This window comes from Epinephelus fuscoguttatus, linkage group LG14 (assembly GCF_011397635.1).
Source record: "Epinephelus fuscoguttatus linkage group LG14, E.fuscoguttatus.final_Chr_v1".
NCBI classification, from domain to species: domain Eukaryota; kingdom Metazoa; phylum Chordata; class Actinopteri; order Perciformes; family Serranidae; genus Epinephelus; species Epinephelus fuscoguttatus.
Genome location: NC_064765.1, coordinates 7,950,614 through 7,968,910, shown reverse-complemented (window position 1 = coordinate 7,968,910; position 18,297 = coordinate 7,950,614). Strand labels below are relative to the sequence as shown.

Sequence of the window (18,297 nt, the reverse complement as noted above, 5' to 3'; positions counted from 1 at the left end):
TCTCTACAGCTGATATCTCCAACACTCAGCAACTCACACTAAAACAATCTGGACTGATAAATAGCACTACAGATACGAGGAAAAAAATGTATTTTTGATTCTGGGGTGAACTGTCACTTTAAAGCATTTGATCCATTTCAGATGTGACCTTTAAAATGTACTTTGCTGCTTCACAGAAACAAGCTTAACAGTAAATATGATTTTAGGGCAGACATCAACTCACTACTTTCCCAATTTTCTGTTTTGGACTACTTTACAGTCAGATATTGCTTCCTCATCATTAGTCAAGTTAGCTGCTGGAGTCAGCAAACATTTGGCTGGTGTTTGGTATTAATTCCCCACCCAGTTATTCTGCAGGACTCTGTGGTGTTTGCAGAATTACTCACTCTTCAGCCATGCGGGTGTCTTTCAGGATGTGCACATAGATGAAGAGCGCCTGCTCGTGTTTACCCATTCGACCCAGAAGCAAAGCCCGTTCCTCCAGCAAACCTTGGAAAGTAAAAACAAGGTCAAAAGGTGCAAGTTTTCCCTTCAGCTTGAACATATAGAACTTTGCTGAAACTTTCCTCTATAACTGAGAACATATGCACATGAGGTAATGGGAAATGAAAAACTTTGTTTTCCTTAGGTGCATGTTACGTAACATCACACTGAGCCCCTTTTGTGATATTGGGTTGACATAATGATGTTAAAACCTGTGGTTCACTTTGAATTTCTACAGATTCCTATTTCAAAAACAACCCATTTCCCTCCATACCTTACATGTAAATGCTTAAGATATTATGACAAAATGATGATACAATGAAATACAGTCTTCTTCAGAAATGAAACCCACATTCTTGTTTGTCGGTTTATGTTAAACACACAGAAGAGATGTCTTATTTGTTCACCGCAGATCTCTTACCATCAAAGGGGAAGTCACTGATAAGCCTGGCTGGTTCATAGCTGGTAGAAATATCCAGGAAAGACAGCAGCTTGTTCCTGAACTCTCCCAGATCACCGTCCTCCTTCCCAGCAGCAACAGCTGGCACTCCTACAACAGCACAGACGTTTTAATTATGCAGAGTCCAGAGCTGAAAACATTGGTCCATTAATCAGTCAGTTGATCAACAGAACTTGAATCTACAATCAAAAAATAAATAAAAAAAATCACAGGTTCTGCCAAAAGCAAATATCTGCTCATTTTCTTGGTCTTCTGTGACAGTACATTGAATTCATTTGGGTATTGGACTGTTGGTTGGACAAAATAAGTCTGAAGACATCATCTTTGACTCTGGGTAACTGCGAGGAGCATTTTTCACAATGTCATGATATTTTATAGACTAGTTCTTTTACTCGATTCTGCTGACTGACAGTGAGCCTAGAGATATCCTTGCTTTCAACTATGCGCTCACATGTGCATGATGGCTGCCTTCCGTATCCTGTGTCTGTTTGGTTGTGCATGTCCTCAGAAATTAAGGCCATGCGTATGCAATACGCACTTGAACAGTAGGGGCAGTGTAACATACATACTTCCCATTGTCACGATGCGCTTCAGAGGAGCATTTAGGAGCCTTTTATAGAGCCTGGCCTGCTCTCGCATTTTCTGCCTTAAGCTGATGATATACATGCTTTTGATCTAGCTGTTTAGTAGACAACCAGACACTACACTTGGGGAGGTTACAATTTTGTTGATGATGGCAGAAAAAGTGACTGCAGCTCTGTCATAGAGGGTATGTATCAAGCACGTCATGACATGACAACCACTAGTGGCTGTTCACGTCCTCAGGTGCGATATGCACATGATCAGTAGGGGCAGTGTTGGCAGGACGATAGAGACATACTTGCCATTGTCATGATGTGCTTGGTTGTCTACTAAACAGTTCGATCACAAACTGGTAGATGCTAGAGTGTACCTACCGACAACAGTGTGCTGTGACTGGCTAGTACTTACCACAACTACGACCTCTTTGCCCTGACCCAAACCATTTCCAACCTTAATCACAGCACAGTAGGGTGAGACGAAGCAAGACACTTCCTTCAGCAGGTACATTCTAGCATTCACCCTCTAAAAGGACACAGGGTATGTGAGGCGGGCATCATGAGCACGCAAAGACATTGTTAAATGCAGGTGTATCTTCGGCCTTAGTGTGAGGTGATGCACCAACCAAGGCAGTGAAGGAGAAGACTGCTGGCAGGCATACATGGCTGTAAATAATGCATGTTTTCAAATATCTAAAAGTCTGCTTTGCAAATGTTTCATGAGGAAGGAAATGCACTTTGTTAGACCTCAGAGATACGCTCAGTGTGTTTTGGTGAGAAGCACTGGATGTAAACACAACTTTTCGGTTATTCTCTTTATAAGAAAGCTCCAGAAGAAACTCAACAGGGCACATTTGAGGTGAACCTGAAAATACTCTTGATACAGCAATTATAAATAATGTATATAAAGCTGAATAATCTCAGAGAAACAGTATCTTAGTATCACCGGCTGTGTTCTGCAATATTCTTCACAACACCATGAGCAGCAATAACCTGGCCCTGAGAACAGATTTATTCACTTAATTAGCTGCTTTTATTAGTTTGTTTCTCAGACAGAGTGCACATTAATGAGCATTGCTGCAAACATAGCTGTCTGACAGGTTCATTTTAATACACGGTCCCGGGATGATCATCAAAAGACACAAACAGAGAGAGAGACGGATGGACTTCATAATAAGTCCTGACGCAAGCTTTATCTGCAAAGATATGAGTGACAACTATCTGGATGAGTATGCAAAAGGCAAATTCAACCCACATGCAGTGATGTAATCACATGAAAATCCCACCATATATTAGAAATATGTTCTTTTCTTATTAAGTTTTCATCACCAAAAAAGGCAGTAGAGGTATTTTGCTATAGATATTAAAGCCCGGGGGTCAGCTCAGACACATCAGTTACATTCCCTTTATGTTCTCGCTTTGCTTCAGGTAGAAATTATTGAATGTTAAGTGTCTTTCAGCTCTTTAAATTACATATATGTGTCAGGATGAAAATAATAGATTAAAATCATAGTTTTTAAAGTGGAAAAAATGAGATACTGTTAAACTTTTCATGACTTTTTAAGAGCTTGCAGATACTTAAACAGATAGTTCAGACTTTTTTTTAAATTGGGGTTGTATGAGGTTTTTATCCATAGTCAGTGCATTAGCAGAAGACACAGGAAGGAGAACCACCATGGAAGCTACGCGGTGTACTGCTATGGATCAGGGCAGCAGCAGAACAAATTTTAGCCACCAAAACGTCCATATCGGTCATAGTGTACCTCATATTATGAATATTTTCACTGTCTTACCTTGTCATTAGACAGCCCTTGAGATGGGTAACTGCAGCTGTTCGCTCTCTTCTTTTCAAAGTCACCCGACTCCTTTAACAAAAGCAGTAATTTGACCTTGTAGAAGATGGAGAGGTGATGGTCTGCTGCTACTTTGATTGGTTTGTTTGTTTTTGTGCTATTGTGTGACGTTGGTGTTGTTAAAGGGTTAGACTCACCGAAGTCACACAGTCACACAAACAAACTGAATGACCGAAGCAGCAGCTGATGAGCAACTCCCAAGTTCTGTGAGATAAAAGTACCGTTTGGTCAAAGGAGTCTGGTGGCTTTGAAGACAGTATAGATAGATATAATGGCTTCAGTTCCCCATCAGATACGGCCGTCTGACAGCAAGGTTAAGCTGTGAAAATATTCTAAATATAGTGTACACTTAGATTGATATTCCAGCAGGTGGTTTCCGCGGTGGTACTCCTGCTGGCTTCTCCAACAAGCATGGCTGAAAGTGACATTATTAGCGACTCTGCGGTGGTTCCAAAAAGAGGAGCAGCTTCAGTAGTGTGGAATAAACTGTGGCGTCCTGAATGTTTTATGAACAGCCTCCGACTTCTCAGACTCTTTTAGTGACTTACCGCTCAGAGGGAACTCATTCAGCGGCTCCTCTGGCAGCAGCACAGCGTCTCTCCCTGATTTTGTCATAAACCTTTAGTGATGTAAACCTACGTGACGCTGGCAGCTCGACAAAAACTCCATATATGTGAATGTGTGATAGTTGTGGTATCATAACAGCCTGCCACAGGCTACAGCGTGATGATTAGAGGAGAAATGGCAGAGCATCAAGGTCCAGGTGGAAAAAAAAACAACTCAATCATTTAGGATTTGTATTTGGGAGCTGTTTAAATGTGTAATTAGTGGTAGATTTTATTTTGTTGAACTATTAATATTGTAAGCAGAATCTGAATCTCACTCTGAGTTACTGTTGTTGTTCACATACTAAAGAAATGAGAGATTATTTTTGTTTTTACTGAATATTTGAAGCAAACTATAAAACTCTATCACTTATTTTGTTGCAATTCTGTTTTCTCAAATCATTTTTTTGACTTGTTTGTCATATCGTCAAGAATATCATTATAACATAAATACCCTGAAATATTGTGATATTATTTTAGGGCCATATTGCCCACCTCCACTAAGTATAGATGAGTACCTCACACCACCCTTTAAAAGAACTATCCCTTTAACTTAAATTAATTTTGAGTTGCTCGTACCTTCTGGCAGTGAGTTAAGGTACTGTTTCATGAGGCCTTGAACCCTCTCCAGGTAGAGCTGGATCAGCACATTGTGAAACTCCGGGCCTTTTTCATCCCACACGTAAATGATGTGCTCCAGATATGGGATGGCGAGCTCCTTAAAGCCCTCCTTCAGGAAGTTCAGCACCTTGTCTCTAGGCAGAGTCTCCACCTCTGTCAGGTCCTCGGTGAAGATCTGGACAGGAAGAGAGATTTTTAAACCTAAAGGAGAGTTTTCTTCGTGGTGAGTGGACATAAAGTAGAGTTAAACTTTTTTTAAAGAAATGTCTGCTGTCATGCAACTAAACAACAAAAGCAATTTAAGAAAGTAGAATCCATGTAGAGCAAAACAAATAATTAAACCTTTGTTCAACATTTTGTGTAAATCTCAGTGTCCCACCTTCAGGCCATCCTCAGGGCAGATCTTCAACACCCAGGGAGAAAACTCAAAGATTATTCCCAAATTCTCCACTCCTGTGTGAGGGGGATGACAAGAGATAATAAATGTCCCTTCAACAGGAAGTAAAGATGGAGAAACAGCAGATGATCAAGCTCATAATCAGCAATCACCTTCAGAAAACCGTCTTTCAAAGCGACATGCAACACTTTACCGAACCCCTTTTGAAAGTTATCAGCCCATTAATCGACAGATAATGAATTGGCAATTAGAGTATTTTAATAGCATTTCATTATATGAATAATTAAAGTTATTTTTTCAGCAAAAAGAATCTTTACATTATGTACTGTTAGTCAGACAAAAAAAACAACATTTAAAGATGCCACCATAGACAATTTTCTGACAGTTTATAGACCAAATGATCACTTGATAAATCGTGAGAATAATCAGCACATTAAATAATAATTGAAACATTTGTTATTAGTGCAGTGTATCTCAGTGTAGTAGCATGTATATATAGTATACACATCCATACGCTGCTGCTGAGTTTTTTAAATGTCATTTTTTTTGGAGCTTTGAGCACCACAAGCCGAGTACCATGTAGTTTCATTATACTGGAGAGAAGGCAGACATCTCTACAGCTGATATCTCCAACACTTGGCAACTCACACCAAAACAATCTAGACTGATAAACAGCTCTACAGGTAAGAGGGAAGATTTGATTTGGGGTGGAATGACCCAGTGCTGCCCACAAAACTTATTTGTAGTACATCTGCTAAAGGAGGGCTCAGAAGGGTTGTTTCTACTTCTGTTTCAAAACCATCATTCCAGATATAATGGGTTTTTTAGTTGCTAGACAGCAGAAAAATACTGCTGTATAATGCACTGCTAACATTAACAAATTGAATCACCGCCGGGGAGGCTGAAAGCCTCCACTCAGCTTTTGATATTTTTTTCCACTGGGTTTTATTTCACAGGCAATTTACTAGATGTTTCTTGAGTTTAAACACATTTTGGGAAACAGGTGCATGGGAAGAATCAAAAACAAAAATCACTCCCAACATGATTTTTTTTTTTTTTTTTTTTACAGCTAAGAGAAGACCTTCAACATGAAGAAACTCCTCCAGGCTAAATGCAATGCTGTTTAGCTAAAGTGGTTTCGACTCTAACCAAACGTGGGCACTAACAACATGACTGGCATTAAAAAAAGCTTTGAGACATCTAATCACAGACTCACTCTACAGGAGACATTGTAATTAGAGAATCATTATACCACAGTGTCATAATTAATTTAAAACTTTAACAGAAACTCACACATGGCACCTTTAACTGCCAAGTATCTGTTAAGTAATTTACCTTGGCATCACTGAAACAGATCTAAACAATTCACAGACCTCAAGTCTCATTTAGCCGGTGCCAGACATGTGAAGACTACAGACCATGACACTGAACAGACTATACATTTCATCCAACATCAACAATCAATCAGGGTGAAAGTTTTCTCAGAGCCTTTCCCAAAATCACACCAACAAATTCACCACATCTAGCCGAGATGACAGCTTTGACACTCTAAGTTAAAACAGACTTGAGTTGGCCGGTGATCCTTACCCAGTCTCTGGAGGTACTGCACGGTTCGCTCGTGGCCCTTCAGTGGAGAGTTGGCCTTGGTGGACTGGTCCAGCAGCACCTGCAGAGCTGCGAGAGGGCAAACAGGGTGAGGAAAAGTGACGGGAGGCAAGTGAGAGCAAATGTGAGATTAGTGTGAGTGATGGAAAGTAGCAAGATGTCATCGACTCTGTGGTGTGCAGCCTGTTACATAACTCCACCGCCAACAGAAACTGGATGGAGCGCGTACATGGTGTTAATTGGCGGACGGGAACAGCTGGTTTGAATTGGCAGAGATAAAGAGGAGCAGGCTCGATCAGCATGACATCAGAAGCACAAATTGCAGCCGGGTGATTAAAACCAGCCGCGCTCGCGGCGAGAACAGCCCAGAATCTGCCGCCAGAAACCAAATAACATTGAGACAGCTCTGATCTACGAGGATGACGAGTCCACCGCATGGAAGAAACCTCCTCTGAGATAAACTGTGTAGCCTGACAGAGCCAATCCACGCTGCGCCCAGAGAACAGCTTTGTTACAAACACATTACTGGTACCTATTGAATTTAAACATACTGAAACAATTCAGCATCCTATAGCTCTTCTATATGAACTGGGAGATAATGAAGCAGCCACTGACAAAAGCTGACACAGATCTGGCATCAAGTGATTCATCATTTAAATACTAGAACCCAAACTCAATATCCAATTTGAAAGTGAGATGGAGAACAGATGTTTCATTGTGTGTTATTGTTGTGTGTTCTGTTGTCATGTTGAGGCCTGCAACAAATAAACCACGTTTTGATGAATGAAATTGAACTCTGATATCAGTCATTATCCAGTTATCCCAGTTATCTAGTAATTTCCCACTTCAATAATGTTTTATCAAACAGGAATCTTCATTGCAAAGTTAACAAATTGAGTACAAATTGAGGGTTTCCTTTAAAAGGTTCAATGAAATGCAGCTCTGACTGCAGCAATACAACTCTATAAAAAGACTCCATAACAAGTAAAAGTCCCGCTTTTAAAATTCTATTTAAAAGAATAATTGAACCACCAACCATTTGTATATCAATTACTCACTGCATGTTAACTTGAATTCATGAAGGAATATTTTTTTCTCAAATGCCTCCACAATGACTGGAGAATCCAAAAAAGGTGAACACTCATCATGAATTGAAGTGTATGGAAGCTGCATTTAGCCACAGCACATCAAAACATTTGTTCACAAACTCACAGAACTCGTGCAATATTATCCAAGTCTCATCTATCCAGTCCTAAACACAGTACTTCCGAAACACATGCATTTTTGCTGAAAAGTTACGATATAAAACACCTCCACCTATGAGTAGCGCATCCCGAGTACACACGTACGCCTGAGCTCCCCCAGGGGTCAAATGCACGCACTTTCACACCAGTGCTCCCTGTGAGTGCGATACTGTTGATACTGTTGATGCTGAGGTATTCTGAAGGCATGTTGTGGAGGCATGCTAGAAAAACAACGTTTTCTTCATTGATTCAAGGTAACACTGAGTAACTGATGTACAAATGATTATTTTAAGGGTGGAGCATTCCTTTAAGTAAAAGTATAAAAGCAACAGCAAAATGTACTTTAAACATTAAAGTAAAAGGACTAAATGAGAGTGTTAAATTAAAACAATATTGTGTCAGTGTTTACCTCTAGCTACTTAATACACTGCTGTGTAGTTGTTTCTTTTTTAAGGAGTAGTTCCTAAATAACTCTTTCTGGCCTTGTCTTCCTTTATCAGATAGCAGAGATGAAAGACATGAAAGCAGGGAGAGAGGGGAATACAGGCAGCAAAGGGCCGCAGGTTGGAAAGGGATATAGCCCTTACATGGGGCTCATGCTCGACCAGGTGAGCTATTGAGGCGCCCCACTGCGTAGTTTAATCTCTATCCATGCAACAAATTTTATAAATTTGATCAATCAAATATGATAATGTTATGTGTAAAAATCTTAATCCAATAACTTGTATCTGCAGCTGTCATACAATAAACCTTTTGCCACACACCATTTCTTTTAAACTTATTGCGGCTTCCAAATAAGTTCAAAAACAGCCGCCAACACATGCCATAACAGGAGATATGATAAACTCACTGTTCTTTCCCAAATGCCAGGTCAGGTGGTGAATTAAAGTGACACAAAACATAATTATAGGAAAACAGGACTTGCTAGAAATGACTCAAATCTAATTCAACATTTTGAAAATATGTAGACGAACAAGCAAAAGTCACACAGAGAAAAAAGACCTTGCATCTAGTATTGTCTTGTATGAACTAAAGATTCGTGAGGCTAATTTGAAATTCCTTTGGCAAGCCAGTGTCAACACTTCATGCACAACAAGCCATTGTTCAAGCTTTGTTTCTTGATTCAAACAATATTGAGAATTTGCTAGAAAACCAAACAATAAAACTGTTTTTTATTCCCAGTATTGTGAAGAGTAGGTTTCTTAAACAACGAGGTCAAATGCTGGAGGGAATCTTTGCGGCATTTTTGATGCAGAAAAACACCCGCCCCATTTCAAGCAACATGGCAGTGATCACAGTGGCTTTTCACTGGTGAGATCGAAAACCACAGCTGATATTTCTTTCTTTACACACTGAATAAAATCAGATTAATAAGGTTTATTAGGATGTTGGAGTTTGTTGGGTTGGTCATGTATTTCTGGAGGTGACTCATAAAATGTCTATTAGATTATAGAGATTATTTTTCATATATATTTACATGTTTTAATTTGAGATATATTTTCTATTTGACAAATCTATGTGGTTGAATGTTAACTTATACTGCAGGTTTATCCTCTTCTGTTTAATCTATTTTCTCGTTTCTCCCCGTCATGTTTTTTTAATACAAGTTGTGCCCTCTACTTGCTTATGCAGCTAAAAATGACTGCTACCCATTCATGCAAAAAAAGCCTATTTGAACTTGCACTTGAACTCAACAGAGCGAAATATCTGCCAGTTTTCCAGGAAAGCCAAAGACAGCTGAAGGAGGTGTATAAATCCCCACCATTTCAAAGGAATTATTACGCTCCAGATCACCCATAATCAAATGGAATTCAAACTGTTTTTGCAGAGAAGCACAGCTCAGTACAAATACACAAATAGGGACGTGGCATCAAGCATCCTGTTTCTGACACAGGGCTGGTTGAAAAGGAAAAATCACTTTGTAAATAAACTGTCCACTTTAAGAAAAGCAGATCACTTTTGTTTGTGTCACGAAAATGCACAAAATATCTTGATTAGCATTGAATAAAAATAGCGTGATCTTAAACTGCTGGCAGGCAACATTTATTTTATAGTTCATATTTGAAAGAAGGCATTTCCAACACTTGGCAACTCACACCAAAACACTCTACAATGATAAATAGCACTACAGGTAAGAGGAAACACATGTGTTTTTGATTTGGGGTGAACTGAGACACAATGACTCTGAACCACAAATGTATCTATGTGGACAATGTTTTTATTCCCAGTTTGATCTTCGTCAGGACAAACTGTTTAGAAATGGTATTCAGAACCACATGAATATCTACTAATAGACTGTGGTTCATCTTCAACTTGCCAAGGGTGATAAAACTATTAACAATTCAAGCAGCAGAAAATGAATACTTGCTCTAAAATACATGAATCCCAAAGGGTAAGAGTTCAGAGTTCAGAGTACATCAAATATTTAACTAGAATTAACGGCCAACGGTTGTATGCCTCCACGCACGAGCCAAGTTTCTTTTGCAGTTTACACCCATGTTGGTGAAAACATGGATGCTTCACAACCATTGTCCCCTCAACAGTACAGAAAATCTAAACCAACCAAGTGGATGTTTGTGTCAAATTAAAAGAAATTCCCTAAAGGTATTGTTAAGATTTTGTGTTCAAGTCCATGAGGACATTTGTGCCAAATTTGAAGAAATTCTCTCAAGCTGTTCTTGAGATATCACATTCACGAGAATGAGACAGACAAGGTCACGGAGACCTTGACCTTTCACATATGACCACCAAAAACTAATCAGTTCATCACTGAGTCACAGTTGTGAAGTTGTAAGTTGTAACTTTTCATAGATAGCCCTGCACTTGATGTGCATATAATTAAAGGGTAACTTCGGCATTTTTTTTTAACCTTGACCCTATTTTCCCATGTTTTGTGTCTAAGTGACTAATGTGAAACAGTTTTTGAAATTGGTCCAGATTTGAGGAGACCGCTGCAGCCGGCAGTGGCGAAACAGGCTGCAATGTGTTAATGGGCAATCGTGCACTGTTAATGTATGCCACTAAAAGTGTTTGTTTTTGCCACTGACGGGCTCAGATTGGTATTGAAAGTGTCTGAGAACATTATAGAAAGGATCCTGACAGAGATAGACCTTTTTATTAAAGAGTAAGATCCTTTTTGTTTAACAAAGAAACAGCCCCGCAATCGCCATAAAACTCAGAAAATCCACCTTGGTTCATCTTTTCACTGTTCCAACAATCACTAATTCTAGTTTGGTTGAAATAAACTCTTAATTTACCCTGTAAGAAGTGAAAATATGGTTGCTCTATAAATGCTAAAATTACTGTTTATTTAAGTGTAGTCTGGTGGGTCTATCTCTGTAGGGACCCTTTTCATAATGTTGTCAGACACTTAGGGTGCTTTCACACCTGCCCTGTTTGGTTCGATTCAATCAAACTCAAGTTGGTTTGCCCCCCTAGTGCTTTTTGTTTGGGCAGCTGTGAACACAGCAATCATACTCGAGTGTGCGCCAAAAGAACCGGACCAAGACCTTCTTGAGGAGGTCGATCTGAACCAACTACAGTCACATGACACATTGTTTGGGTTAAACATGAGCATGTTACAGTCCTGGAGGATTATTAATGTGCACCTCCTCCTGTACTGCCTTAATATGCACATTCAGCACATCCAATGCATCAAAACATTGTTTTCTAGTTGGAGCCGCGCCTCGTTTTCAAACTGTATGGTTTGACTAAAATGAACAATGACAGCAATATAGTCCACGATGAGCAGCGCTAAAATCAACCTGCGTAGTTGTCCCTCCACTGTGACATTAGAAAGTGTCACATTTATCTTGCAAGTGTACTCTTCTTCAACATTTGCTTTACTTCCTGGATTTTTCCCTCATGGAAATTCTGACCAATAAAGAGCAACTTTCTCGCACAAGGCCTTTGATCTGGTCCACTTGTAAATGGTTACACTGCAGCCTATTTTGCCGCTGCCAGCTGCAGAGCTCTCGCTAAACACTGGATCAATTTCAAAAATAGCTGTCTCCATTTGTCACTTAGACACAAAAACATGGAAAAATAGGGACCAGATTGAAAAATACCGAAGTTACTCTTTAAACTCAGGCTCCAATAACTATACACAGTTCATTTCTGCAGATGAGACTTTAGGATTTGTCTGAATTTATGAATACTATATAAAACACTGTGATATGATCAACAGGCTTGCATGACAGGTGGATGACCAGGAAGCAGAGTCTTACCTTTCTGGTGCAGACCCTTCTTCTCATAGAGAATAATGAGCTCGCTGTATTTATGGGCCTTCTTCAGCACATACTCGCTCTCCTCGATGTGGCAGTGGTTGTTTTCCAGGCGAAGGAGGGGGGACACCAGGGCCACGTTGGTCTGAACGAGGGAGAGGATGAGAGCAAATTATAAAACATGCACACCACACATTTCCAAACTTTAATCAATTCACCTCTTTAATGCCCAGGTTGTCTTTCACCCAGGACATCAAGGGCAGGTAATTTCACTGATTAGTTCATCCTCTCTGCTTCATAGTGTGTTTATCATTTGAATAATCAGGTGCAGGTGTTGGCACTCCAAAGCTCATATTGTCTTTGAGGATCTCCAATCACTTCTATGTTATCCCTCCAGTGTGATCAAGGTCTGCCCTTGGAGTTCCTCTGATTAAATCAAACTCATTACACCTCCAAAAGGAAGCACCTGGTGGCTTTTTCTTGGATGCCACATGAACTGGCTCGTGTAAACACAGAGGGGCGGCAGAAAGACTTTGAAGACTGTTTAGCTCCTTAAACAGCCAAACAATCCTGTCGAGAAACTCACTTTGGCTGCTTACATCTGTGATCTCATTCCTCCTTCCAACACACATTACTTATGTTTTACCATAGATGAGGTTTGACACACAGATTGCCTGGTAAACTGAAGGTCTGGCTTTGTTACTCAGGCATCTACTTCCCTGAATCAAACACCAGGCCCACGTACATATAGCTGCTACACCTAGATGACTCTACTTTTAATGTGACTCCAAAGTAAATCTGCCAATGAGCTGCCTAACACAGAACTCATTTGACTACGTGTAAGGCAAAGTTAACTGCCTGGTGTTGCTGCCAATTTCTGTGAGTGCTTGGAATAACTTTCATGTGATAACATACCAATTTACTGAAAGTGGACGGTGAACCCTGCCAGATCTATTAGAGCCGATGTAACTATTCTCATGAAATATAAACATTTGGAACAGATTCACTGACAGCTGCAGGTTGATCAAAACGTATGACATGAGTCATGAGTGGCATTAATCTTCCACTCTACGGGGACGCTGGCGTCCTCTGCCGTCATTAATGTTCTTCAGAGGCTATAGCTGGCTGAGGTTTAAAGCTAAACTGAAGTTAGTGGTATCACATGAAACAGGAAGACGTCACGTCATGCGAGCTTGTTGGGAAGGGGGTTAAATAATGCTCCTGAAAAAACTGGCATGGCCATTTTCACAGGTGAGTCTTGACCCCTCAGTTTAAGATGTCTGAATGAAAATGGATTTTATGGGCACCCATGAGTCTCCCCTATACAGACCTGCACACTTTATGCTAATCCCATGCAGGTTTTTTTTTTGCATACTGGGGTCCCTAAACAGTCTTGAAACTGCATATATTGGGTATGACTGGAAACCTGAGAGTCTTGTGGATTTATTGAGCCCAGTTTTATGAATTTGTGATGATGTTAGTTCCCATAGTAAGTCATTTCATTGTCATAAGACCCCCAGGGACCTCCAGGATAATCACAGCCTCCTGAAACTTTACAGCCACAAACAAGAGACCTCAGGCATTCAGAGGATGGATGGCTTTCATAGGTGTATTGACAATATGAGGGGTTCTTCACAGTTTCCAGAACAGAAGTGACTGCCATCCTATCACTGAAAAATGCAATTCTTTCCTAAATCTCCAAATGTCAAAAGTTTTTGATGCCGAATCGCAGCATGGAATTTTCTATGGTGTTCCTAAAGGTCTTGGTATCTTAATGTGGTATTATGGAGGGATTTTTGACCATTTTTGTCAAATCTCAAGCGGTGAAAAAAAAAAACGCTTAAATTTAGCACAAAATCTGGGTAACAAATGGTATGAGCCAAAAAATAGCTGCAACAACTAACGAGAGATAATTGAGCATGGGAATGGTCATCATATACTTCCATTATGTTCTAAGCCTGTATACACTCTAAACTTGAAAGGTTTATATAGGTGCCTAACCAAAACACAATGCCTATTACAGAAATATGACTAGAAAAACTTGACACACAGTGCTGAAATTAATCTACAGACTCCCAGCTTTCAGATGATATATACTTCTTCTATGTGGCATATACTGCTAACCTGCTATCTCACCCTAAATGTTTGGACTGAAGTGTCTCCAACCGTTAAATTACAACAAGCATTAAAAAAGAAACGATCACGTGGGACTTACGTGCAGGTAACATTTCAGCAGGGTGGTGTCGATGATCTGCAGCAGTTTTTTGCGGCTCTTAATAGTAGGCGTGCCCTCCATGAGCGGAGACGTTGTTGAAGGGTCAGAGTCATTCAGCTGTTTCACAAGATGGCTGCGTTTCTGTGAGGAAAAGGAGAAAAAAATGTGGATTGTTTTTAGACATTTTAATGCCGAAATGTTACATATAATACCTTAAAACAGAGCCTCATTCAAAGCTTAAATCCTTTACAAGGTGGGATCTGACCAAATGTATCACTTCTATAGATTTATACATCACACACACACACACACACACACACACACACACACACACACACACACACACACACACACCTGGGTGAGATAATCGATGAGAGCGAGATGAGCCTTCTCCAGCTCTGCCCCAGACAGAGTAGGCAGAGGGTTGGGATAGTGCAGCTGCTTGCGGTAGTCTGACGGGAGCAGGTCTGGGTACAGTCCGATCACATGGGTGGGATCTGCAGAACACAGGAGGGGAAATTTGTCACACTGTATTCCATATATGACGCTTGAGTTTGTTTAGTAGCCTTTGATTCGGAGGGAAAAGTGATTTACGGACGTAATACCAACAGAAAACATTACTAAAACATATACCATAAAAAATCTTTTGGCTGAACAGACCTGAAATCAAAAGCTCATTAGAGCGAGGAAGTCTGTCATCATTATGGAATAAATCCTCACACACACAAGATGTGACCTCATCACATGTGAATAAAAACATTTCCATAAATATACACAATAAGCACCAGATGTCTAATGGGGGCAATAAAAGACAGAAAGAAAAGAAATAGGCAGAATAAATCATGACCAGATTCACCTTAAATGGACTCCAAAACATAAACGTAGCTCATGAGAGTAAGATGGGGGAGGTTGATCAGATGGGGACAAATCCAACCTGCTTGTCAAAGCTGACAGCAGTACAAAATATTTTGTAATATATTCCACATGTCTAAGCTACGGGCAATTGTCCTATGTAGTACATAGCTGCCATATGTTACAGGTTAAAGTGGAAATACACAAGTTTTGTGCTTTAACTTATCATTATGAAATAAATGTTGATTGAACAATGTGATGGCTATAGAATAAAGATGCCATCTATGTTTAAATTGGTTCTCTATAAGCCTCACTCTCACTGTGCAACTGTGTCTGCCACCAGGTACCATCCCTCAGATAAATGAAGGCTTGATTTACGGCACAAGGGATGTGCGTCAACCACTGAACATCCAAAACAGGAAGAGGATAGCACTTTTGTTTTCCCTGGTAGTTATCAGGAGCTATCCCTAGTTACCAAAGAGTATCAGGTAAGTTCTGTGCAGTTACTAGGGCCGCCCCCTAATAATCGACCAAATGTTAGTCGACCAGAAAGGTCATTAGTCGACAAGATTACATTGGTCACTTTGTCGTATGAGAAACAAACAAACAAACAAACAAACATGAAACTCTATTAGGGGCTGCACCTTGTCAAAATAAATCAAAACCTATATGACTGGACCATGTGTTCTGAATGAAATAAAGTTCCCTCGAGTTATCAGTGATGCAGTTTATATGTCTTAAGCTTTTGTTGTGAAAGGTGAGAAAGGAAGGAGTGAAGCTGCAACGTGCTGCCATCAACAATGTGGGAAGCAATGAAGAGTTTGTCGTCTTAGTGCAGACAATGGACAATTGTTTTTACCAGACGTGGGTGCAAGAAATTGTTTTGCAAGTCACAAGTAAGCCTCTAGTCTTTGAAGTCAAGGCCACATCACTGCTTATTAAATAACTACCCTCAAAAGTATAGATGCAACTCATAACCCTTGGCTACATTACTTTCCCCAGTAGGGCAAATGGTGGACAGGTGAACGACTGAAGTAACTGTGGAAACTGTGCTAGTTGCTGGGCTCTGATCCGGTTGTCTCTGCAACAGTGGTGCCAACAATAATACCACTTGGGTATGGGGGTAAAAAAGGTCTGTTTCCACTTAAAAAAACAACAACATTGCATCACATACAAACAGCTCAAAGTCTGACTCTGTCTTACAAATCTGGCCTGAACCGTCTGGGAACTTGTTGGGAGTAGAGACCTACCTGTGCCAAGCTTGGCAAACACCTGCATGGAGTCATCAAATCTCTTCTGACAAAACAGATTGAAGGCATAGAGATTCTGGATGTGATGTATCTGCTGCTTCTTATCACCATCTGAATCATCCTTCATCTTCTGGCAAAAATAAAAAGAACAGAAAAGCAAAAATTTCATTATGATACAGCAAAATGCCTTTGGGTTTATTCTCAGAATGCTTGCTTTCCAAGAATGTGAACCCCACATGAATGGCCTTTTTTATTCTTCAAAGAGCCCCTGGAAAGCTACAGTAGATAGCCAGATAAGCTGACAATAGAGCCATGAACATTTTACTGTTTCAACGCACTGCTCCTAATCAAGATAAGTGATTTTAGTGTTCCATCCCCCGAGCTACAGCATCAATTGAATCTTAAGGAATTAATAAGAGAGTGGTTCTGCTGCTTACCGCCAGCTGCAGAGCCAGCTCGAACTGCTTGTCCTGAAGAAGCTGCCGTATCTGGCTGGCGATTGACACGGGCACCAGGCGCCACACAAAGTGATTGCTGGCAACATACACAATATTTTGCCTGTGAAAGATAAGAGGAGAAAACAAGATTAGAGAGAATAGGTTGGAACAAAAGTGTTTTCTTTGTAAGGAGGAACGGACATTATCAGTATCACTATCATGAGAAACAGAATCCAGGATGGGCACGATTAATCATGCATGGTGCTCTTGTTAGGATGTACAAGAGCACCATGCATGAGACGCTTGCTTAACTAAAGACTGATGTCTTTCTCCCTGATTTTGTGTTTAGATGGGCGGATACAATTTCAGAGTTTACAAAAACTCCCTATGTTGCAGAACCAATAGTAAATCTGCAGGGCGGTCCTTTGGTGGCTCGCTGAACTCTTGTGCTCGTAAACATAGTCCGACTGCGTTAAAAGTTGTAAAACAAAATCGCTGTAAGTCCTTCATTTCCACAATCTTGTGGACTGAGCACATGTTTGATAAAACAGAGTTAACTCTCTTGGCATCCATTTTCAAGCTCTCTGTGTGTTTGTGTCCTTGCAGACGAGAAAAGGGGGAGTGCACATTTCCGGGAGGGGTGTACTTTTCAAAAATGCAAGAGGCGTTGCTTTGTTGCCGGCCGTTTTCTCCGGTGTGTTAAACACACTTTAGAAAGGAGTGTCCCCAGACTATCAGAAGGCGGAGATCTCTGATTGTCTGGTGGCGAGACTAGACTGTAGCTGATAACTACCAGAGCTGACACACAGAAGGGTGCAGAGGTAGGCTGAAAGTTTGTCCAATACTGCTTTATAGATAAAAATATACCAGTGCTGTTGTCTGCGAGTGGTCACCAAATCATAAAGAATGCAGTGATGAGTAAGTGACTTTGCATTTGTTATAAAATGCAGAGATGCATGGTACACTAATCAAGGCTACGTAAAATGGAGGAGGTTGCATACATATACAATATGTCACTGTAATCAATCTCTCAGAAAAGTAGCTTCCACAAGTTTTCTCTTAGCACTGAAAGTAAAACAGAACTTATTTCTAAAATAAAAGCCAGTCTTCACTTTAAGCTTCCTAACTAGAGTAGCAATATGTATGTTAAATGAAAGCGTGTCATCTATCCACATACCTAAGTACACAAGTGAAGATGCTAAAATCATCAAGAAACTGTGAGAGAGCTTTTGAGAAGACCATGAACCTAGTTTTCTGAGCATTTAAAGTCAATTTCAAACTCAGCAGAGCAGTTTGTAATAACTGAAATGAAGTCTGATATATTATAAAAACAAGAAATGTTTGTCATTATAACATGATAAGTTGTCATGATAGTAGTATAAGTTATGTTGCTGTAACATGACACTTCTATATGGTAACACATAATTCATTATTCTCACATTCTTTATGAGGTACAAAAATGCAGCTGAAATGA

General features: G+C 40.1%; 1 protein-coding gene across 3 annotated transcripts in view; it reads right to left on the bottom strand.

The window, feature by feature from the left end:
- The window catches only part of vps39 (VPS39 subunit of HOPS complex), a 47,515-nt gene that overhangs the window by 15,895 nt on the left and 13,323 nt on the right, over positions 1-18,297 (bottom strand). For 2 of the 3 annotated variants that reach the window (XM_049596620.1, XM_049596621.1), the window contains 10 exons: positions 16,824-16,944; positions 16,387-16,516; positions 14,639-14,781; positions 14,285-14,425; positions 12,073-12,214; positions 6,585-6,671; positions 4,980-5,053; positions 4,559-4,775; positions 905-1,033; positions 387-489 (listed from right to left, as the gene is read on the bottom strand). In XM_049596620.1, coding sequence (XP_049452577.1) covers positions 387-489; positions 905-1,033; positions 4,559-4,775; positions 4,980-5,053; positions 6,585-6,671; positions 12,073-12,214; positions 14,285-14,425; positions 14,639-14,781; positions 16,387-16,516; positions 16,824-16,944 — 1,287 coding nt within the window. The remainder of the gene's footprint in view (positions 1-386; positions 490-904; positions 1,034-4,558; positions 4,776-4,979; positions 5,054-6,584; positions 6,672-12,072; positions 12,215-14,284; positions 14,426-14,638; positions 14,782-16,386; positions 16,517-16,823; positions 16,945-18,297) is intronic. The other variant, XM_049596622.1, reaches the window with a different exon arrangement.